The 25,379-nt window shown below is 41.6% G+C and overlaps 1 protein-coding gene across 1 annotated transcript in view; it reads left to right on the top strand.

Moving 5' to 3' along the window:
* The window catches only part of STX8 (syntaxin 8), an 812,050-nt gene that overhangs the window by 82,282 nt on the left and 704,389 nt on the right, over positions 1-25,379 (top strand). Inside the window, exon 4 of the mRNA XM_069200320.1 lies at positions 16,102-16,212. Coding sequence (XP_069056421.1) covers positions 16,102-16,212 — 111 coding nt within the window. The remainder of the gene's footprint in view (positions 1-16,101; positions 16,213-25,379) is intronic.

The raw sequence follows: 25,379 nt of genomic DNA, 5'->3' as shown, positions 1-25,379 counted from the left end.
TTTCCCAAAAAAGTGTGCCGGCGATTCTTATTCCGCACAGAAAGTTTCGGAGTGATCCGTCAAGCGGGGGCAGAGAAAAAAGGTGTGGTGAAAAAACATGCGTTTCCCATGGGGGTTTTGAACACGACTGCAGCTTGAACCGCTGGATGGAATTGCACTAAATTTGGCAGAACAGTAGCTTTTGGTCCTCAGATTACACTTTTTGTTATTTGGTGTAAATCCGTTCACTAGTTTAAGAGAAATAAAAGGAGAAACTAATTTGTATATCATGGGCCATGGTTCCTCCCCAACAACTTTGCAAATAGAGCTTGTGCAGAGATCTGCAGAGCTCTGATTGGCTGCCAGCACTTCAACCAGGAAGTCTTAGCAGCCATCTTGGGATTCAGCTTCAGCGGAGTCCGAGAAAAAGAGTGGAAAAAAAACCAATGAAAATGGTAGGGACACCCTGATCCCTTAGCTCTTGTATTGGCGTCCCAGAGGGACCCCGCCATGGCAAAAAAATCACTTAGAAAAAAAATAAAAACAATGTTGCAGTGAATTTGCATCGATATTGCAAGTTTTGCGGCAAAAAAAAAAAAAACATGCGCAATATCCCGCTCTTCTATTAATAAAGTCTCCGGGTGGGCCAGGGTCCTGAGGCATGTAAAAAAGAAAGGAGGGGGCGCACAGGCCCCCTCCCCTCCTGGGCTTATTTATGCCCAGGGGGCCTGCAGCCTCCCGGGGGCTGTAATTCAATAGTATGTTAGGGATGCGCATTCAACTCCCCGGGGCAAAATATCTTTCTTGTAGTAGGGGGGAGGCATCCCGGGGACTGCCACCTCCCCAATTGTTGGAAAATAAGAGGGAGTGGGGGTGTGCCCCCTACCACCACCCCTGTGGTCTGAGTTGAAATCCGCCGTGGACCCCTGCCCTAGGGACCACCATCTCCCCGGGGCAAATTCAAATTGTGGAGAGGGGCTGCGCAGCTCCCCTCGAGGAGCCAATGATGGCCCTGGAAACTGCACCCTTCCAAGGCAGGCTACTGCTATGTCTCGGGGTGCCCACCCTCGGGACATAGCTGTTTTCTATGACTTGGCGGGAGCAGTCAAACGGCAAACAATCCTGTTCCAGCAAGTGAGAGCTATCAAACAAATATTGCTTGCTGGGAGCAGAGGTTTCCTCTGTTTGCTTGGCCGCACACATGCTTTGCAGACAGGGAAACAGAGGAAACAATTGCTCTCACAGACAGGGAGCTGCATGTTTAGTAGCTTCCTGTCTGTGACAGCAGTGCCAGCTCCTGCAGGAGGCAGGGAGCTGGCTTGGACCGCAGGGGCCCTCAGGCTTCCCCATGGTCCCATTGCACACTGGGTGCCCTGCGGGGCACTCTGGACAGGTGACTGGGCCCTGGGAGATGGGTGCACATACACCCTCTCACAGCCGCTCTCACACCCAGAGACACCCTCTCACACATATTCTCACATCCAGAGAGACAGGCCCTGCGGCCAACTCGCTGTGCACAGCTAAAGGCCCTGCGCAGCATAGGGGTTGGGTGGTTGGGGGGGATTGGCTGCAGGGCTGGCCACAGGCCAGAACCTGCAGCTAACCCCCGCCACGCACCGCCAAAGGCCATACATGGCAGAGGTTGGATTAACGTACAGTAATTAGTTATTTCAAATAACTATAACCCAGTACCTAAGGTAAGTATTATTCACGCTCCTATCCAGGATACAATGCAACAGGTTTTTTTCAATGGGATGTGTGATGGTCTGTTCCAGGACGTGTGAGGATCTGCTGTGCGACAAATTAAGATTTGTTACAGAATATGTGAGTATTTTTCATTGGCAATGTGAGCGTGTATTGCCAACAATGTGGCTGTATATTATTAGCAATGAAAAGATTTGCACTGTGAGCGTCCTCTGGAGGCAACATACAGGGTCTGTTGGAGGCATGGTGGCACATCTTAAGTCCACACAACCAAAATCATATGCCAACAGCATACATCTTACTCCATCCATTAGTCATTCAGCACAGCCAACACCAGCACATCCACCATCATACTTCCACACAGCCAACACCATAAGCCAGTACATCCATTTCATAGGCCAGCACACCCACCATGGTAGTTCCACAACAACATACACCAGTGCACCCACCCTTGCATGCCAACTTAACCAACATCCTAAGTTCACAGAACCAATTACACACTAAGGTATCCATCATCATATGCCATCAAATACATCAGGATACCATTCACACAACTAACATTACATACCAAAACAGCAACTATCTTACATCCACACACCGAGCATAAGTCCACAAACCCTTAATCACTCTCTAACATGTCCATTATCGTACTTTCACACAGCCAACATTGCATGCCAGCAAACACCCCATAATATGCCGAAACACTAACTTTCATTTGTGTTTCCTGGCGCTATCTCATGGCAACACACCCACCGTCATGTGGGAACCCACCATCATACAGGACTAACTTGCTGTCAGTAATGTCTGCACAACCACCAATATAAGCCTTCTCAAAACCATCAGACAAATGCACAGCCATGTGTATAAACGCACTCCCACCAAGATACCTCCATACCCCCAATATTAAATGCCACAATCATTGCACCAAGAAACATTGTATGTGCACACAACCAACAGTATACAGCCACATTCATACACCCACACTCAACTTCAAATGCTCATAAAGCCACTATCATACACTCACTCCCCAACCAGCAAATGCTGACACATCAATTATCATGCACCCACACAATCATCATTTACCAGTGTTGTACAGGATTGTCGTGCAGGCTCATCATTCTAATGAGACTACTGGATTTGCGCGGCAGAATCACGTGCACTGTGGGGGTCTGAGTCTGAACCCACTACAGGTAACTAGCATTGCCTCATCTCTACCCAAGAGCAGGGATGATTGAGCAGCCGAGCGCATGACACAATTGACTCCTCAGGGAAATCGTGGTCACTCGGATCGGATCCGTTTCTCTCATTTACATTAGTCTCACATATACAATAATAAAGCATGTACTGCAATAACCAGGACAATAAATCATGACAGGATTAAAATTGTGACAAGGAGAGTAAAGCATAAAATTAACGATACCATATGGTCACTAGAATCATAAAAAGAATTCCTACCTAGGCTGTGTTAGAGCACAACATGTTAAGCTCTAGTTCTGCCCTTCAGGTTCAGCAGCTGTAGCGAAGCGTTCAGCAATCAGCATGCAGTCGTGGTCATCTGGCTGGAATCTCCCTCTAATGTGTATGGTACAGAGAAGTGTTTTTATAATAAAACATCTGATGTTCTGAGAAAATGTCCCTTCGTAAGGATGTGTATATTTCCATGAACACTAGAGACAAAGTGTTACCACGTTTACCGGCAACCTATCTTACTGCAGCTTTGAGAAAAGCACAGAGTGAAAGAAATGTTTTGTTTAAGTACGCGGTGCTGACCTAGGCAAAGAACAGCTAGAGAGAAATAAAACAAGACCGCAAATGTGGCTATTGTTTAAAATAATAAACAAAGCTGAATAAAATATTTCTAGGTTAAAGTGCACAGCGGCAGGCCTAGTTTGCTAAAATAACGTGTATGGAGCTATAACTAAAATGGCTACACAACAAAGTCACTCCAAGAACTTTCACAGTTTTGCTTGCTTTTACAAACTTTCTAAACATAATTGATGAGTGTCTCAAACACGTCTCAATTTAAGCTGTACAGTTGATAACAGTGATGGGACTTGAGTTTGACATAACACCATGGGGTAGTGGCATGAATTAAATGTGTGTTTTGCTAAACAAATTATTTAATAAAAGTTGATAAGTATCTAAGGTTGACAAATATGTTTATATTGACTTTGCCATAAAAACTTACAAGATGAGAAATTCCCAAGTTAAGGTGCAACCTTCATCACATTCCCAAACATGACTGAATTGTCAACCTTAAGTCCGAACCGTCAAATCCACTAATTGGTATGGTAAACACTTGTTAATCAGATATCAAATGCTAACCCCCCCACCATTATATATTCCGTCACGCAAACTACCCACCCTCCTTCAACCAGCACCAACCAACATTGTATAACAAAACACAATCAATCACAGAGTCATCAGACCAATAGCATTTTACCACAGGAGCACCCTTATATGTACACACAAACATCAGTATAGGACTCCACACAGTAATGTTTGTATTCTCAAATCCACTGGCATACATCTACAGAGTCAACATCAAACTGGCACCAACCTATACGCACTCCCAAATACACACACAGACAACACAAACACATACCCACCCACACCACGACAACCTATTATGTATGGCCCCACGGCCTCATAAAGACTTATGGAGAGGGGGACCGCATGCTCCTTTCCCCCCCCCCAACAAAAAATAATAATACGCGACGTCGCCAGGCTCTGGCCATCCCTAGGTTTTTGTTTGTAAAAGGCAGGAGACCACCATTTGTAGGCTTCACCTTCAGATCACTTTAACCGTGCTTTCAAAATGTATTGTGATTTATAAAAAATATCTTAACAGGGGCTTTGAGCCTGCCCATTACTTACCGTTGGCTGGCTCGCATGTGGGTCTCATGTCCTTGCTTCCTATTAGTCAGCACCTCTTTACTTACTATTGGCTGACTACCGCATAGATCTAATTTCCTTGCTTCCTATTGGTCAGCAGCTCCTCCTGGCCTCCATCTTTCTCCTACTCTTTGGATTCTTCACCCATGCAGTGGAGCCCGGACCAAGTGCTGCTTCCTGTGGCCAGTGTCCGTCCACTGCAGGCTCCTGCAGTGCAAGGTACTATTTTCTTGCGGTCCGGGGGCTGTGGTGGGAGGGAAGATACCACAAACAATTTTTTTATGCGGTAAATGTTTGCACTCATGTTTTAGTGTTATGTAGCAATCTTGTAAATTATAATCTGACCCACATTTTAATAAGGTGCGGAGCATTTGGTGGGTAACATTGCTAACCGTTTCTTAAAAGCCTGATACTAGTGAATTTGTGCTACATGATTAGTGTAGCCTCATGTGCCTCCAATACATGTACCACCGGCATGGTGTCACAATAGAATCTTGTAAACACATAACCACACATCAGGGGATAGTTCTTTGGCAGTATTATTTTGCATTATGGACGTGATTTGATACCAGAACCTGTCACAGCATGACATTTATTGGCTGTCCTGCTAACATTTCAACTTAAATATCTCTTACTTAAATTGTAGAAGATACATTTCATTTTTGTGCATGTCTATGGAGGCAGTTGGCAATATGGTTAAGGGCTATTAAAAGACAAGGCTCAGTTGGTATTCAAATAAATCCATCATGATTTGAATACATGTGTGTTGTGTCTGAAAAAATAATCCAAAGGGGCTAGAGGCAAAATAGGGATTTTTCTACCGCCCTGTTATTTTCTCTGTTTTTAATTGCTTTACCACCTCCACCCCAGCCTGACTGTCCTATTATTCGTTCCACCAGATCTGTGTCCCCGTACGCCTCCCATTTGAAAGGCTGTAACAAAAACACATAATTGCTCCCAGCTGGAGTGTCCAAATACTATTTTTCGAAAGCAGCTCTTACCCCTAGTAGTAGAAACTAGCCACTAAAAAAAAATGCACCCTCCGTTCTCCAAACATTCGCCATTTCCATATTTTTATATTCATGTGTGTGTGTGTACATCTGTGCATAAAGGCGTTTACCACCAGTGTTCTCAGTTGCATTATCTGGACCGAGGCTTGTTGTTTCTCCCAGTTCTTCCAACATATAAGCACATTTTTAAAAATTATATATTTTTATACTTTAAGCCATTTTGCATAGCAGCTGAACCGCCTTTCAACAAAAAAACATAGACAAAGGCCAATAGATTTTGTTTTGGCAAAACCTATTGGCTTTGCCAGTGCTTGTTTTTTAAAAAAAAGAAAAAATCAGAGCTGCTGATCTGTTGCGTCAAATTAAAAACAAAATGCAGTTTTTTACCCCCCACCCCCAGCCAACGGGGCAGGTTATCTATAACCTACCCCCATATGTGTTTTTTTTTTTCCTAGGACAGTGGACCGAGTCCTAAAATCTTTCTTGATGTGATGGCAGCCAATCAGATCTTATCTACAGATCTGTTAGCTCCACACAACCTCCATGGAGTGAAACATACCACATTTTGAGCCTTGATCTCTCAAAAACCACTGAACAGATTTACACCAAATTACAAAATGCACTCTTTCTGGACCAAGATCTAGCTTTCTGCCAAATTTGGTGTAATTCTGTTCACCCGTTTTGCTGTTTTGGCTGTAGCTGGGTCTCATTTTCCTATGGAAAAATTTGTTTTGGGACCAGCCATTTTTCTCGGCCTTCAATTGAAGGATTACTCTGAAACTTTCCAAGAAAGTGCTGAGGTGGATAAGACTTTTTTTGTGGAAAGTTTTGTGAAAATTGTTCAAAGGACACCAAAATTATAGGCAAACCCAAAAAAAAATTTCCTATGGAAATGAGGTCCTATCTATAAATGCAGAGTGGCAACCACCACCACCACTGTGTGTGTGTGTGTGTGTGTGTGTGTGTGTGTGTATATATATATATATGTGTGTGTGTTATGTATATATCAATGTAAATAGACACCAATGTTTTTGGTACTGGTGGTGCATATGAGATTTTTTTTTTTTTGGTGGTGATTATATTTATATTTGTATTTATGTTTGTATTTATAATTGGTGTCTAACATATACTACAGATCCCAGAATGCCACATAAGGGCAAACTGGGAAAGAGAGTATAAATTGAGAGGAATGGAGTCCTCTGTACCGTGATCAAGACCCTGGAGGGTTGAAACGCTTTGGTGTGGGTTGTAGCTAAATCAATTAGTAATAAATATAGAATTTTGAAGATCCTACGTGTGCCGCGTTTGACTAAGAGTCAATTGTTCGAATATATATATGTATATGTTCACTGGAAAAAAGGTTAAAGTAATGTTATAGTTTAATTTCTCAGTGACAACATTAATGTTTTGAACAAAAATACAGAAATTTAGAAGTTCTAGGTAGTAGCACTAACTATAACTCGCTCCCCCATCATGCACTGTTTATGACCTTGCATATGACATCACACATGACATGCACTATGACATTTATGACATCACTGATGACGTCTCAAATAACATGGATGACATCATCAAAGCTTCATTTTCCCGCTTATTGCTATATAAATTGCTGTGGCTTTACATGCAGTATGGTTCACATTCTCAATCAACCACAGATATAGGGGAAACCCTCACTGAGTACGGTGTTCAATCTGTATACAACAGTTCAAAGAAAGCCAAAAAAGTGCTTGCCAATTCTTAAACAAATGCCCTACTATGGACAGCTTTTACCTGTATAAACCCTCTAAGTTTTTATTCAATCAAAACCTCAAATTTTTATTAGACCTAACTATGTTACTTTAACCTTAGTTTTTTCAGTGAATTTTAAAATACATAGATACAAAGTGCTTCAACTGAGAATGTTCTTTGTTTTTTTAGCTCACATATACAGAAATATTCCCAGCTTAGTTTCATAGTCTTTCTATGTATCTTGAATAAACTTCATATTTTTTTTTTTAAACACTGATCGGTTTTTCCTATACTGTAAACAGTGTATTTTCCCTACGTACATCTATTTTTAAGGTGTGTGATCACTCTTGTGAGAGGCTTGCAAGATCACAGAGTTGTACCTTTTGTTCTAATCTGTTGTGCAGAATTCTTTTTCACCTGGTCAGTTATTATTGAATCTTAATATTTAATAATAAAGTCAGTATGTATATTGTATTTGTTTACAAACTTACGGCTCTTGAGAGACGATTACGGGAGCTGAACACACAGTCCCTTGAGTGCACTATGAGGGGTCTATTCTTGCAAGATTGTACATTAGGAACTATGTTCATAACAGTTTATTTCTGTCCTTTTGAAGAAAGTAAGATATGAGAAGTGTTATTTAAAGTACAAAAACAATTGATGTGTTGTTGCATTTGAGATATTACGAAAGTTCTCTGTATTTTATGATCTCACAGGTCTTTCACAAGACGTCTGGTAGAGGAAAGACATTCCAAGGAAGGATTGGGATTGGTTCATTGGATGTCTTTTTATTTAGCAAAGAAAGATTCCTTCCTTGTTGCATAATTTGCCTATTGGGTGTTTGTGTGATTGCACCTTTTTGGCTGCCTCGCTGACTTTGCTGATTTTCTCTGATCAGAATGTCGTCATCATGTGATGCAGATGAGAACTTTACTCCTGTTCCTGCAAGTCAGCCACCTCAGTCACCCAGGGAATCCTTGGTCTGGCAATTTTTTCCAATGAGGCCTGATGGGAAGAAAGTGTCTGCCAAATATGTAAATTGTAACATATGCAAAAAAGAGTTCAGCAGGGGCAGCCATAACAAGCAGTATTCCTTGAGAGTATTTGTTTGTTGTGAAGACATTTGAGAGCTATGCCCCCTGAATACCTTGCTCGGACTCAGTTCAGCCCGTACGGCAGAACTTGATAACTCCTCAGGAGCGTCCACATCTTTTCAACCTGGTGATGGTATGCCTGCCCAGGCACTCATGGCACAAGCAGGTAATGCCCCGGCATATCTGAACAAAGCCCTGTTTTGCGGCATATGCAAGCAGTTTATGTATTCTTCTGAGACAAGCTGGACTGCACAACAGTCTTGTCCACGTTCATAAATGTCCATCTAGGCAGCACTTTTTTTAACAGTTTTTTCCTACATTTTTTCCCTTTGTTTTTAAGGAGATTTTTTTTATAACTAGTTTCTTTGTTTTGTTCTATCCCTTTAAAAAAATGTTTAAAAAAATGCAAATGTTAAACACAAAAGAATACAGTTGTTCCAATTGTTACTTGAAAAAGTTGTCTTCAGCGCTAACTTATACTTTCATTATGTTTGTTGTTTGTTCTATGTACCCCTTTCTTTTCCTTCTTGACTGTCGCACGAATCATGAGCGCCATGATGCTCCCATACATAGCATGAGTGATTCTCTTGAGACTCTCAGTAGAGTCAGGCACACAGTCCTCCGCATCGACTGCTAGGGGGCAGTGTTTGCGAGCATCTCGCAAGACCATACTTTTATATTGGAATTTGCATTTTCACTGAAAATATCCTGTTGTAATACGTATAATTTATGTGCACCAGATTGTCGCTACCCTTTTTTTTTTATATAAACGATCTCGCGAGGCACTTGCAAGATTGTAAAGTTTTTTTTAAGTCACATAATGCACACTCTCCTTTATTACAGTACTTACAACTTTTACTTCCTTCTCCTAGGACTAGGAAGAAGTGACCGCACCAGTCCCATATGTCCACAGTATGGGAGTAGTATTTAGTGGGGAGTGAGGAGAGACTGAACTCTTCAAAAGCACCTCACCACAGAATAACCACTATACATAGTACATTTTAATAGGGACTGGCCATTCCACTAAGACTTCTCCCCAGGACTTCAAGGATGCGCAGTGCAGTGTGGGGAAGGACTGGTCTCAACAGTGAGAACTCTCTCTTTGATAAAGAGTGAATGTACTAGGCTGTAGGATGAAACTGACCTTTACACTGAGACGTCTCTCAGATCACAGGTGTGCGTAGTTGGGTGTTGGGGTGTACTGGCCTCTACTGAGATCTCTCTCTGGGATGGTGGGTGCGTGTAGTAGGGTGTTGGTAAGGAGTCTGTTCTCTGCTGAGACATCTATGCTGAATGAAAGATGTACAACTATGATGCAGAGAAAATTTAAGCTTTATACAGAGAAGTTTCTCTTGGATGACAAGCATACAGACTAAGGTATAAATAGACTGCTGGGTCAGCTCATATATGTCCTCACAGTAACATGTGCAAAATAAACTGTGGGTAGGGACTGCTTTCTCTGCTCATACCTCTCTTTAAGATAATGAACGCCATTGGTAAAGTATAAAATGGAGTATCCTGACTGTTTCTTGGACCAACAGTGTGTATATTTGAATGTAAGGGCACAGCCCCCCTTTCTCGGACACCTCTTTATGAGGACAGGCATATGTAGCAAGGTGTAGACAGAGACAGACCTCTGCGCTGAAACTTCTCTCCAGAGGGACAGGCATATATACTAAGATGTGCAAAAGGGCTGCCATCTCCACCAGCTGACAACAGTGCATAGTATCCCATAAGGATGCATTTGTCTCTGTGCCAAAACCTCTTGGTTGTATAAAAATCTTTATTCTACAGTAGGAAGAAGAACTAATCTCTCTATAGTACCTTATACATACAAATAGATCGAGCAGCAAGTTACAGTTCTTGAAGATCGAACTGCCACTTTAAGTCAACATTGCAAGACTGTAATAATATTAACATTTTTAAAATCAGTTAACAAAAGAAATCAGTAATAACTTTAAACTTATTATTACAAGAAAACTTAACAACATTACAAACAACAACTACATTCACAAACTAATACAACAACTGTAAAACAGACAACAACCTTAACTAATCTAACTTTTTTTTCTCACTCCAACACCAACGCCTCCTCCATTTTTGCTTCATTAGCCTATTGGATTTAGATATACATAGGTTTTCTTTTCCTTTGTTTCAGCCACCTTAGCCTGCCAAACAATATCTGCTTTAATAGACTTTTTTCTGGGAGGATAGATGGCAAAATATTAACTTAAAATAAAATACATTTTGCAAAAAGGAGTTAATCCAGGAAATTAGAAACAACATTTTTTATACAGTTTTCTCCTCTTTGTTTTGAAGGAGATGTTGTTTTCCAGCCCAGTTTTGTGTTTTGTTCTATCCCTTTTAAAAAAAAAATACAAAAAAGTTGAACGTGTTAAACACAAAAAATACAGTTGTTCAAAATGTTAATTGGAAAAGCTCTTTTCAGAGCTACCCTATACTTTCATTATTTATGTTGTTTGTAATATTTATCCCCCCTTTTTTTTAACAACCAGTGTTTTACACCGTTACAGGAATCTACACCTGGTCAAGCAGATAATAACCCTCCTTTTTACAGTTTTTGAAATAACTTTTTTGCTATTTATGTCAGCAGGTCATTGTGTCTTCAAACACAAGTAGAGCTACTTAGAACAAGCTTCTTCAAGGGTACAAATGTCGTTGTAGACAGTAACAACAATATCAGTTGTGCAATTAATTGTTGGCTTTCTACATAGTTACAGTTCTCTGTCTTCCAAAGTGAACAATATTTGTTTTTCTCCTCCGTATATCTTGTGACATAATACTTCTGTTTTTCAAAATGTCTGTTTTCCATTTCCAAAAAATTCAAGTTACTTACTGATCAATAATTGATACATCACCATATACTCAATATACCATATTTTTTACATTTTTACCCACAGTCACATAGACTGTACCATTATCTTCATATTCCTTTTTCTTTAACAATTCAACATCCACAAGTGTGTTTTTCGTAATTAAATTGTAACATGCCATCAAACTTGGTAACATAACAGTTTATATACTAATACAAACATCCAGACACTCCTTTCCTAACAGTGAACACAGTGTTTTACTCTAGAAAGCAGTAAAATATGTGCACAGTAAGATTCATAAAAACTCTCTGCCTTGTATTAACAAATTGCAGATGCTATTTTTTATCATTTTAAAAATACTGCCTCTTTTACTTACAACTACACACAGATTGAACATTTCATTATTTAACACAATATTCAATACTTGGTTATATCTCTTTGCATTTCTAAAGTCTACCACTCAAAGCCTTTATTATTACGAACAGCTTTTGACTTGCTAAACAAGGTATACAGGGAGTGCAGAATTATTAGGCAAGTTGTATTTTTGAGGATTAATTTTATTATTGAACAACAACCATGTTCTCAATGAACCCAAAAAACTCATTAATATCAAAGCTGAATATTTTTGGAAGTAGTTTTTAGTTTGTTTTTAGTTTTAGCTATGTTAGGGGGATATCTGTGTGTGCAGGTGACTATTACTGTGCATAATTATTAGGCAACTTAACAAAAAAAATATATACCCATTTCAATTATTTATTATTACCAGTGAAACCAATATAACATCTCAACATTCACAAATATACATTTCTGACATTCAAAAACAAAACAAAAACAAATCCGTGACCAATATAGCCACCTTTCTTTGCAAGGACACTCAAAAGCCTGCTATCCATGGATTCTGTCAGTGTTTTGATCTGTTCACCATCAACATTGCGTGCAGCAGAAACCACAGCCTCCCAGACACTGTTCAGAGAGGTGTACTGTTTTCCCTCCTTGTAAATCTCACATTTGATGATGGACCACAGGTTCTCAATGGGGTTCAGATCAGGTGAACAAGGAGGCCATGTCATTTGATTTCCTTCTTTTATACCCTTTCTTGCCAGCCACGCTGTGGAGTACTTGGACGCGTGTGATGGAGCATTGTCCTGCATGAAAATAATGTTTTTCTTGAAGGATGCAGACTTCTTCCTGTACCACTGCTTGAAGAAGGTGTCTTCCAGGAACTGGCAGTAGGACTGGGAGTTGAGCTTGACTCCATCCTCAACCCGAAAAGGCCCCACAAGCTCATCTTTGATGATACCAGCCCAAACCAGTACCCCACCTCCACCTTGCTGGCGTCTGAGTCGGACTGGAGCTCTCTGCCCTTTACCAATCCAGCCACGGGCCCATCCATCTGGCCCATCAAGACTCACTCTCATTTCATCAGTCCATAAAACCTTAGAAAAATCAGTCTTGAGATATTTCTTGGCCCAGTCTTGACGTTTCAGCTTGTGTGTCTTGTTCAGTGGTGGTCGTCTTTCAGCCTTTCTTACCTTGGCCATGTCTCTGTGTATTGCACACCTTGTGCTTTTGGGCACTCCAGTGATGTTGCAGCTCTGAAATATGGCCAAACTGGTGGCAAGTGGCATCGTGGCAGCTGCACGCTTGACTTTTCTCAGTTCATGGGCAGTTATTTTGCGCCTTGGTTTTTCCACACGCTTCTTGCGACCCTGTTGACTATTTTGAATGAAACGCTTGATTGTTCGATGATCACGCTTCAGAAGCTTTGCAATTTTAAGAGTGCTGCGTCCCTCTGCAAGATATCTCACTATTTTTGACTTTTCTGAGCCTGTCAAGTCCTTCTTTTGACCCATTTTGCCAAAGGAAAGGAAGTTGCCTAATAATTATGCACACCTGATATAGGGTGTTGATGTCATTAGACCACACCCCTTCTCATTACAGAGATGCACATCACCTAATATGCTTAATTGGTAGTAGGCTTTCGAGCCTATACAGCTTGGAGTCAGACAACATGCATAAAGAGGATGATGTGGTCAAAATACTCATTTGCCTAATAATTCTGCACTCCCTGTAGAATCAATTTACCAAGAGTAGTGTACTTAAGGAATTTCTCAACAAAATCCATAAAGTATATTTCTAATTACCTCAACTTAGAGCAGTTTCATATCTACACCTGAAGACACCAGTCTGTCTCAGTTCTAAATTCAGTCACTTTTGCTGAGCACAACTCCAACAGGCTACCTTCTCCTCCAAATCATCAAGAACAATATTAGCTATCCCTGGTTCTACACTCATTCACACCATAGCCTTTCTTCAACCATACAATAAGAATAGTAACTATTGGTTGAGCCTTGCACCCCCACCCCCCCCCCTCCGCCAATACGATCTAGCAAGACTTTCTCAGGATCGTAAAACACCTAGTGGCAGGCCAAGTAATTTTCCATGTGCTTCTCGCAAGAGGCTTGTAGGATTTCAGAACACCTTGTGGAAGACTCAGTAATTTCCACTCAGGTCTTGTGAGCCTCTCATGAGATTGCACATATCCATGCAGCAACCGTCACTCCCTGAAGCTTATCAGCTACCCTTGCAAGAGTCTTGTGAAAAAGAAACAAAATCATAGGGAAATAGTAATATGTGGATGAACCATCCTCTCTACTGAGACCTATCTCTTACATGACCGGTGTGTGTAGTAGGGTGTGGGGAGAAACTGGCCTCTACACAGACCTCGGTCTTAGATTACATGTGTATGTAGTGGTGTGTATGGAGACACTGGCCTTTCCAGTGAGAACCCCCATCTCTTGGTTGGTAGTGGTTCATAATAGGGTGTGAGGACAGACTGGTCTCTCCTCTCAGAACTCTCTCTTACATGCAAGGCGTGCATAGTAGGTTATCTGCATGGACTGCGCTCTCGTTCCAAACCTCGCTTTCAGTTGATGGGTTTGCGTAGTAGGGTGAATGGAGCAAGACTACCTCTCCACTAATTCCTTTCTCTCAGATGACTGTGTAAGTATTAGGGTGTGTACATGATCTGGCCTCTTCTATCAGACCGCTTTCTCAGATGACGGGTGCATGTATTAGGGTGTGTACATGGACTGACCTATCCTGTCAGACCTCTCTCTAATGTGTAGATGGACCAGCCTTTCCTTTCAGATCTCTGTTTCAGATGACAAGTGTCCATAATAGTGTGTGGGGAAAGACTGGCCTCTCCTGTCGGACTTCTCTCTCAGATGACAAGTGTGCATATTAGGATGTGTACATGGACCTGCCTTTCATGTCAGACCTCTCTCTCAGATGACAGGTTAGCGTAGTAAGTTGTGTGAATGGACTAGCCTCTCCTTTCAGACCTTTCTCTTAGATGACTGGTGTGCGTAGTAGGATGTGTGGAGAGAGACTGGTCTCTCCTTTGAGACCTCTCTCTTAATGACTGATGTAAGTAGTAGTGAGTGGAGTGGGACTATTCTCCCTGCTAACACCCCACTCTCTGATAACTGGATTGCATAGGAGCGTGTGTGAAGAGACTATACCCTACTCGCATCTTCGATGGGCATAAATAGTATACTCTGACAATCATCATCTCCATTAATACTTCCTACAGTAGCAAGTGAGCATACTACAGTCTATTCAAAGACCATCTACTCCTTTCTACTGCTCACGAACCCACGAGTGTCTCGCAAGATCGTAACTTTTTTTGGAAAATGGGAATTAACCATGTCCTCATCATATTACTCATCTCTTACACACTTCCTTTCAAAATCAATGACCACAATATGCATTCCTACTAATGGAGTGTGTTCTGAACTCATCTACCCCTTTTTACTATTCATGATCTTGCAACAGTCCCACAAGATCATATAAATTAGTTAAAACAATGTAGATGTATTTTCTTCACAGTAGTTATCCCTTGGACACCTCCTCTCTAAACTTAGGGGGACAGCATGCCTTTCTGCTGCCCCCTTGCATAGCTTTTTTTATTTCATTATAGTAGCACCTCGAGTTTTTCACAGTAACTAATAATGGCCACCATTTAATTTCTAACATTCCAACAGCCAGCCAGAGAGCATGCACTTGCAAGACTCGCGGGAGCCTCTCGCTCTTGCAAAGCTTTCAGGAGCCTCTCGCTCCCGGGAGAGCATGAAGGCTCATGGGAAAAACAGGACTATTGACCTATCACAGGGCTCCATTTTTTGTATTTGTGCTCTTGCGGGACTCCCACACAACTCTTTTGAGCCAACCATCCAATATGCAGTAATTTTTCACCCTTAATTTCTCAACAAACTTCTAAACAGATTTACACCAAATCACAAAAAGCACAATCTGCAGACCCAGCTCTAGCTTCCTGCCGAATTTAGTGTACTCCTGTTGAGCAGTTTTTGCTGTAGCCATTTCTAAAGAAGTCTATGGAAAATGCATGGGGATTTTATGTTATGGAACCCCCTCTTTCTCGGTCCTGGCTTGGCGGATCACCCCAAAACTTTCCAGGAAGGAGGAGTGAAGATGTGTCAAAAGGGCCAAGACTAATAGTAAACCAAAAAACGCTCTGTCTATGGAAAAGCAAACCTAACTATAATTACCTACTAGCTATATACTATAAATAGATATATTTATATCTATATGCATATATATAACAAATGGTTACCTTTCCCAAACAAATTTAATTTTAAAAAGACTAATGTACTTCAGTTGCACCAGTCCTAATGTATATGAATTCTTTTGAAATCAGTGAGTTTTTCTTTAAAATAGTGACATTTTCTCCTTTTTTATTACTTAATTATTTTGTTATTAGAGTTTATTAGATTTTTTGGGTCAGAGTATTGTAAGTATACTGGACAAACATGGACCTTAACCGTGTGCCTGCAGAACCCAGTTGGAGGGGGACCGTCGCCAGAATCTTGTTGATGAGCTTCTTACCAGGGAAAGGCAAATGCTGGCTTCCTTTAAGAACGATGGCACGGAGCCGGATCTGATCAGGTATTTCACTTCAGAGGTCTAATTTGGGTGGCTGAATGACAATATGTAATAGTACACATTTCACATGTTTATGATCTTGTGATGAGGGTAAGATTTGCTAATTTACCTTCCCATTTTGGGCATTCTGTGTCACTGCCTCAGATGGCAAGTAACACCGATTTCTGAGGGTAAAGTAAAATGGTAAATTGAAACGTAAGCCTATGAATGACTTAAAGTGCATTTGGGCTGCAGTCCACCATCACAAATGATGCTGTGTCCAATGAACAAAAAAGGACAAGTCTGTTTTATCAAGTTGCTTTATAACTATATGTACTTGGACTCTCTGGAAATTGTGAGAATTCTCAACAGGTTGTAGATCCTGAATGTTGGCAAATCTAGGGCTATGTCAGTCCTTTATTAGGCCATGGTGAAAATGCACACACTGCATATAACTTGCACATTGAAATCAGCCACTTTCCTATGGTGAGAGAATTCTACAATTTGCATCGAGTGTTTTTGCTGTGAAACTAATTTGTTTCTGCTTCATCTGCCTCTCTGTTCTCACCTACTGACGTCCCTCTTGTGCATTATTATTCTCTACATTACTGCTCCACCATACATCTTTTTCTGAAGTCACTCTTCTCCCTTTCTATGGTACCTGGGTAAAGCTAGGGAGCTCATAAAAGTGTCCATAGCTGATGGTTGGTAGCCCTTCGTAACAGCCTCTTTACAGTCGTCTTCACTATCTCACCTACCTAGACCCTCCACTCCGAATGGAGAATATTGGCAAAAAGAGCCATGCTCTGGCTTTCTTGCTGCATTCTGTTTCCTCTCCCTCCCGCATCACTATCTCCTCTCCCTATATCCCACAGAAGTGGTAAAAACTCTAAAGTAACCTTAAGTGCCCCTTGTATTGGGTAAATTGCAGACTAACTTATTGATGAAGTGATGTGGCAATCACAGACACTTTAGCTGGACATAGCTCCCCCTGTGTGCACCATCCTTCCCCTTTTGTTTTGACATCTTTATCACTTTGGCTAGTCACTCTGACATCTGGAGAGTGGAAAATGTCCTACTTGATATAATTTAAGAACTTGCTTGCCATTCTCTAAGTATAGCTTTGCGTGAGCAAGAAGCAGATATGAACTAATGGCAAATTCCCCAAATTGAGAAACTAGAATTACAACTGAGTTTGTCTGGTTTTACAGTGAATATACCATATAGCTGTGGGTAACTTACCCATTGCCCTGTGCCTCATTTCTCATACTTGTTAAAATCTTGCGTGCTTAAAAATAGTCTGACCTTGGGTATCAGGTGTTACAGTTGCCTAGCAACTATTTGTCTCATACCACTAGGCTACCTGCAGTGGTTACTTTGCAAAGAATGAGTGCTGGGGACCAAGGTTTTGCTTAGAGCCCGTGGCCGGCATTATTGAAGGTTAGGGTGCCGATTACCAAGGCTGCACAGTCTTGATTCAACCTCCTGTCTCTTTATTTCACTCGTGCAGGTTCTATTTCATGCCTAATTTCTGTTTTTGTCTTTGTTTTGTTGTCCTTCTCTCCTTCCTTCTTTCCTCCTTTTGTATTTTTCTTGCTCTTGCTCTGGATCAGACTGTTAAAGAAAATAAGAGCCTATCCCTAAAAGTGAGCACTGGTGGGCCCCACCTGCTATCACTGGCTCAAATTGAGCAGTGGCTACTTGTACAAGTAATACTTGCTGTATAGATGCATTAAATAACTAGATGAAAACATCTTATAGACATTTGCTATGCAATTTGAAGAAGTCTTCTAATAATTTTCATTAGAGAAAATACATCCTTGTTCGCTGCACAAATAAGCAAGTAGAGTGTGAGAGCTGACTGAGATAGGAGGTTTGATAATTGAAGCCTGAACGTCAGTTGGTTCTCATCTCTGTTCGTGGAACCTTTGGAACAACACGTACAGCTCATGTCAATGAGCACGCTCGGCCAACTGTTATGTAAACAGGAAGAGTGGCACATGCTCCAGGCCTCCGTATCCATATGGAATGCAACGTTGTGCATGCAATAAAATCCCCACTAGTGCATAGGCCAGCTTTCATATTCTGTTATTCAGAGAAACAAGCATGCTTTTCAGTCAACAAACAAACTGACAGGTCACCTCGCCCTGTGTAATATTACTTCGCCTTTATACCTACTCGAAGCACGGATCTGGAATAGTTTGAGGAAACCATATTCTTGTGACAACAAGCTTCCATCTATTAGCAATTTAGGTTATATAACTCAGCGTAGTGATAGCTATGGCAAATGTATCTCTCTTTTGCTTTTCTTTTTAAATATTTTGCTTCAGGCTTACCTCATTTGCATTCTCTGAGAACATAGCTACCCAGTGAGCGGGACCACAAACTGTGCTGAGGAGCTAGTTATTTTGTGCCATGGTTGTGGCCTGATAGATATTGTTCATCCAGCAAGTGCAGATTGACAGAGGCATAGGACCAAAGACCCTGGCTTCTCACATTGCTGCACTGCCCACTGGCACTTCTAGTGAAACCTACAGTTACAATATTATCTCCTGGGTCAAACCATGATACTTCAACAGCAGAGGGGGACTTTAAAAAAGTGGCGCCTTTGGCACCCAGCCCTACATCTCTTTCCAAACTTGAAAATAAAGTAAACATTATTTTGTACACAAGTCTGTGACGAATACCAGAGTCTCGAGTTAAAGCGTGGGACAGCACAGGAGGAAAATCTTAATCGCTCAACAACATTAGTCACATTCATCTTGATTACAAGGTTGTCCTGTTTGCGCGGGGATCAAGATGATGAAATATATGATAATTACTGCTGCTTGCAATTTTTGATGAATTGAATTTCACCATTTCGAACCTGCCCAAATTTGACAGTGGAAAATGTGGTGTAGATTAAGAGATATTAAATTTGATGGCGAAAACACCGGTTGCTCATGTAATTCCTCATTTGTGTAGGGAAACTGCATCCATTACATACTGCACCCTGGGGGAGTCGGTTCTTCCCGGGTGTGGTAGATACATCACGCTTCCACGGTCCAGTCTGTATACAGGCCCGAAGAATCTGAGGAAGAGTATGGTCGGTCTTTGATTCAACAGCTTTAAATAGAATCTCAGGAAGAAAATTGTTAGATGGTTTTGGTCCTTGTTGCTATAGGCAGTGGCGTAGCGTGGGTTGTCAGCACCCGGGGCAAGGCAAGTAATTTGCGCCCCCTAACCCGGGGCAAGGCAAGTAATTTACGCCCCCTAACCCGTGGATTTAGTCTCTTCCAAGATGTTGCGCCCGGTGCGGCCGGCCCCCCCTGGCCCCCCCATGCTACGCCACTGGCTATAGGTCATGCTCCCTTATCAGGTGCATGACGTGGAACACTCTGCAGGAGTGGTACACGCGTTGGTCTTTGCCATGGCCAGATATCCTCATTAACAAATAGTCATACACTGAATTATTGAAGGAAGAAGGTTTCCTTGTGAAACCAATTAGAGCTGGATGTATAAGACAATTCAGGATGGGTACAGTCCTAGCTGATAGAATCCTGGCTTAAATGTTTTTTTTCTATTAACTAATTTTCTATAAATTCTGATTCCATCCTTCTCAACTACATTTTTTATATTATGATAACAAGACTTTGGCCCTCTTTACGAGTCAGGCTGTCTTGAGACCTCCAGACTCGCTGTGGCGATGTCACGGCAGTGGAGGCGACGGTAAAGACCGCAATATTACGAGTTGTGGGGTTTGCCTGAAGCCAAACCTCCACAACTTCGCCTGGCCCGCCGGTGCAGTTGCTCCGACATGGCTGGCGGTGACCTCCTCCAATCTGGCGGCAAGCCTCAGGCCGCAGTGCAGATTACGAGGTTGCACACCAGCAGGCTTTCTGTGGCAGTCACCCCGCCACAAAAAGCCTGGCGGTCACGCACCTGGCGACAGGAATCTTCATTCTTGTCGCCGGCGCACACACACACACACACACACACACGTCACCACACATGCGCAACCCCCCACCCTTCCATACAATCACAGGCACCCTCCCACCCCTTCACGCATGCATGCATTCACATACACACCCATTCAGCATACGCATACATGCACACAGACACACCCACTCACTCGTATTCATCCATACATACAACCCCATACACGCGCACACACGTACACTCGCAGGCATTCAGCATCCCCCTCCGCAAACACACACGCACCCAAACACATCACAGCCCCCCCCCCCCCCCCCCCTTTCTGGACGCCCACTTACCTCTTCCGTCGAGGAGGACGTCCTGGAGGATATGGGTCCTGGCGGTCTTCCCTCTCCGCCATCACCACCCCAGCAGGACACCACCAAGCCGTATTACGGCTCGTAATACGGAGGGCAGAGTCATGCTGGTGTGGCGGTGCCGGCGAGGGAACAGACTCTGCACCGCCGACCGCCAGAATGAATGATGGCTGCTCTCCGCCTCAAAAATGTCAGTGAGCAGCCACCACTCATATTATGGCAGTCTGCTGGCCGCCAGCACTGGCAGTCAAATGGTGGGTTCAGCTTTGGCAATGGAATCGACCGCCAGTCGTAATGAGGACCTTTATCTTATTCCATTTTTTTTTTTTTTGCTTTTCTTTGAACTGTACTTCACATCACATTGTGGAGACCCTGTTGCTGTCCCTACGGCCACAGCCGATACAAGTGCCCTCTTTGGTGCTTAGTCAACCAACCAGTGCATCAACTCAAAACTACGTCATGAAGCACCTATTGGTTGCTGTTGGACTCTCTTGTTATGTTCCTTAGCCATGCTCACGGTGTGTGGTAGCTGTCATTAATCATGCAAGGCATGCTCTCCTTCACCGGTTTGAAATAAACCCCATAAAAGCCCTGCTGCCTCACTTTTGTTAGCCAAATCCTTATGAATACTGATCTATCATTAAGAGCACAAAAGTGCAACTAATTGTGGAGATAACTTGCTATATAAGCTGTTGCCAAGAATAGGATAGGCTTAATGATGAGAAAAAATGTGAAACCTCTGTTTCTCTTCACTTCAACATTTATTGGGGCCCTTATAAATGAAATATGGTTTCTGTTTCAAATTAAACATGAAATTGTTCATCCTTGTATATGGATTCTGAATTTTGCAAATTGTGACATCTCTACCTGTGTTAAAATATCAGCTCTGTTTTACTGTGCCTGTAACCTAATGTCCTTGATGCTGAAATTGCAGCAGCACGTTTTCAACAATATTTTTTTCTAGTTTTTGTCAGTTTATTGGCTAGGATCAGTTCTTTTCAATACCTGCATTTCCTCAGCTTGTCAAACATTTTTTGTGTTGGGGACACATCGATTCACATGGCATCCTTTGCATTGCTACATGTAATTTCACACTTGGATATCAATCTTAGGGTACCGCTTCTGGCAGGATGTCTCAGTGGCAACACATTCTGAGTTTGACATAGGCCAGCTGACAAAGCTTTGGTTAACTCCGAATGTGTACAGTGAAAACACTGCTGTGGCTAATAAACAGTCTGGTCTAATTACAGCATGTGCAAATTGCAAAACCCGCAGAAACCAGACTCAACATTACTTAGCTAAACAGAATTTTATGAAATACAGTTTAGTTTTTTTTTCCAAATCTATACTGTGGGTGACCGGTTAAGGCTCTTCACAGCAGCATTCTAGAAAAGACTACGTTTTCTGATTGTTGTGGACTGTACAGACGACCACAATAAATCATGTACTGTAGGTGATGTATTCCAATAGGCCAATCTGCTTTTAAATAAGGTACATAAAAGGTGTGGATGAACTTGCTCTCTAATAATGGACTGTTAAGCCTCCAATTATATATAGTTGGCACTCCTAATGCACAAATAATTGAGACAAAGACCTTAATTGTCTCGTCTGGTTTGAATTGCTCATCCACTACTGTTTTTGGAGGTTGCTCATCAACTACTGTTTTTGGAGCTTCTACCCACGCAATTAAAACGGGAAGAGTGAAATTACATGTGCCAGAATTCAAGTAATAAAACTGGGACAAAAAGTTTCTCATTCATGCTATGGAAAGTTATAAAGAGTTTTCTGTCTAGAAGTTCGAAAACCTCGTGAGAGGCAAATCCTTGAAGGATCATGATGCCTCTCCCTCAACAATGGCAATAAATGGCTCATTATACTCTGAACATCTGCATATATTCTTTTTTCCATTACATTATTTAATTTGTATTTGGTGTAACAAAATGTATTTAGCTAAAATCAGGATGGAAGATGTTAAATTTGTGCCGCAAGTTGTTTCTCTGGCTAAAGTAATTGAAACGTGCAATCTGTGGGGCAGTAAATAATAATCTTCTCATGTCACTTTTGCTGTACTTGGGTAATAACCTCTAATTTGCATTTTATACTAGAATAATGAATGTGTGGGCATTGGGCCACATTGATTTTCATTGCCATAGAGCACTGGAATGGTGTTCTTAGCATGTGTGACTGTTGATACACATGCTTAGAATATTTCTGCCATCTAGTGTTGGGCTTGGATGTTTGCAAATTGTGTTTTTATCAAAAGATTTCTCCGAGTCACGAGATGTGGTATGACTCCTCCTCTTGGTGTACATTACTCAGTGTTATTGACTCCATGTTAGAGTGTTTGTTATTTTTCTGGCACCTTTACCACTCAATGCCTTTACCAAGTATCCGTATACAAGTAAGTATACAAGGTAAGTTAAGTATTTTTAAGGTAAGTAGGTGTGTTTGTGTGTGTGTGTGTGTATGGATGTATAAATCAGGGTTTGGGGTGGGTAAGGGTATCAGGTGGTAAGAATGATTTAAGGGTTTGGGGTGGGTAGGAATATAGGGAGGTAAGTTATTTTTAAAATTTAGGGGTGCATAGGAGTATAGGGTGGTAGTCGTGCATTTAGGGTTTAGGGCTGGGTAAGGTTTTAGGATAAGAGCATTTCTTAGGGTTTAGTGTTTAGGGGTATAGGGTTGGCAGGGGTGTAGGATGGCTATGGGTACTTTTAGGGTTGGGTAGCGGTATAGGGGTGTAACTTTTTTTTTATGGTTTAGGTTTGGTAGGGGCATAGGTTGGTACGGCTTTTTTAGAGAACCGGTGGGTTAGGGAATAGGGTGGTAAGGGTGTTTTTAGGGATAAGGGGTAGGTAGAGGTATAGGGTGGTAAGAATGTTTTGGGCTTTGGGGTGATTAGGGGTAAGGGGTGGTAAAGGTATTTTTCAGGGCTTAAAAGTGTGTCGAGGTATTGGGTGATAAGGGTGTTTTTAGGGTTCGGGGTGAATAGGGGTATTGTAACTATAACTCGTGCCCTAAGGTAACTATAACAGGCACAGTTTTCTCATCAGTAATTTCGCTGGAAAAGTTTCAGTGATATTAATGATGTCATGAGTGACATTATATGTGTTGTAAGTAGCAGTGCATGGCAAGGGGTTGAGTTATAGTTACCTCAGAGCACAAGTTCTAGTAACGTGAAATATAACTGTAACAGCTGAATTTCTATGGTTTTGTGCATGTGAATTCAGTGAATTTCTCTCTTTTTTTTTTTTTTCTTTTTTTTTACGCAGCGGTGGGTTGGCTGCAGGCCCAGGCCCCCACAGTGCTGTAGTTTTGTGCATGTAAATTCCGATCTTAACTATATTGCCCCTGTATCCTTTGGTTTTTGTAGTGAATTTTTAAGGTTTTTTAAATGCTAATTCCTAACTATAACATCCCTGTAACCTTAGGTTTTTTCAGTGAAATTCTATGAATTTTTTTATCCGGGGGGGGAGGGGAGGTTGGGCCTAACACCCACCTGCATCCAACCTTCCCGTTCACGGTCTGGATGCAGGTGGGTGTTAGGCCATAGACCAACTTCCTGCTCGCATCCAACCCCACACCAATAGGGAAATGCGAGGATTAGGCACAGAAAAAGAGAGGAAAAAGCAAGGAAAAATTATTGAAAACAAGGGAAAACAAAGAGAAGGCACACAAAAAATGGGCGAAAGAACAAGTAGAAAGCAGTAAAACGAGGGAAAAGCAAGGAGAAGGCACTCAAAAAATGGGCGAAAAGCAGTGAAACTGAGGGAAAAGTAAGGAGAAGGACACATAAAACGGGAGGAAAAGCAAGCAGAAAGCAGTGAGAACGAAGGAAAAGCAAGAATCAGGCACACAAAAAAGAAGGGGAAGAAGCAAGGAGAAGGCACTCAAAATAACTGAGGAAAAAAGGAAGGAGAAGACAGGAGCAAGAGCGATGCAGCAACATGGAGAGAGTTGGGCCTTTTTTGTTAAATTTTTGCTGCTGATTCGCAGATCAGCTGCGATTTTTCAGCAAAAATTTTAAAAAAATAATAATAATGTTTTGTTGTCCCCAACTGGGTCCCTGTGGACTCCACCGTCAGGCCTAAGGGATCAGGGTATTCATTCCTTGCCCCTTTCTGTTTTTTATCATATATATATATATATATATTTTTTTTTTTAGGACTTGGCAGAGTCCGAGTTCCAAAATGGCTGCTAGGACTTCCTGTTTGAAGTGTTGGCACCCAATCAGATCTCAGCATGAGATCTGTCAGATCCCTGTCCCTAGATATATGCATTTCTTTATTCTTTAATACCTCCAAAACTACTAACGGATTTACACCAAATCCCAAAAAGAGATCTTACTGGACCAAGATCTACCTTTCTGCCAAATTTAGTGTAATTCCGTTAAGCGGTTCGGGCTGTAATCCTGTTCAAAATCCTATGGGAAATTGCATGGGAAAAATGTGTTTTAGTACCCGCCATTTTTTTGGCCCCCACTTGACGGATCAAGTTTCAAGACAGCAGCTGAAGTAAGTAGCACACTAGTTTTGAAAATTTTGTGAAGATTCGTCACAGCACCAAAGGTATTAGCAAAACAAAAAAAAAATCATGTTTGTGAATTTGGTAATTAGTTCTTAACTATAACTATCTACTAGCTTTCACCAGTAGGTTTTTGGGGGTGTATATATATATATATATATATATATATATATATATATATATATATTTTTTTTATCCAAAAAAGCTTGGCAATGCACTCCATCAAGGTTCCAATAATAACTTGAAAAAGACTGTTTGGTCAAAACACGTTGTTTGCAGTCTTTAAATAAACACCAAATTATTGGAACCTTTGTGGAGTGCATTGCCAAGCTTTTTTGGATAAAATAGAATTGAGGGTTAGGCTTGCCCTCGGTCGATGCACCGGTTACGATTGCG

Source organism: Pleurodeles waltl, chromosome 7, assembly GCF_031143425.1.
Source record: "Pleurodeles waltl isolate 20211129_DDA chromosome 7, aPleWal1.hap1.20221129, whole genome shotgun sequence".
NCBI classification, from domain to species: Eukaryota; Metazoa; Chordata; class Amphibia; order Caudata; family Salamandridae; genus Pleurodeles; species Pleurodeles waltl.
The sequence above is the reverse complement of the archived record's forward strand: the minus strand, read 5'-3'. Positions and strand labels throughout refer to the sequence as shown.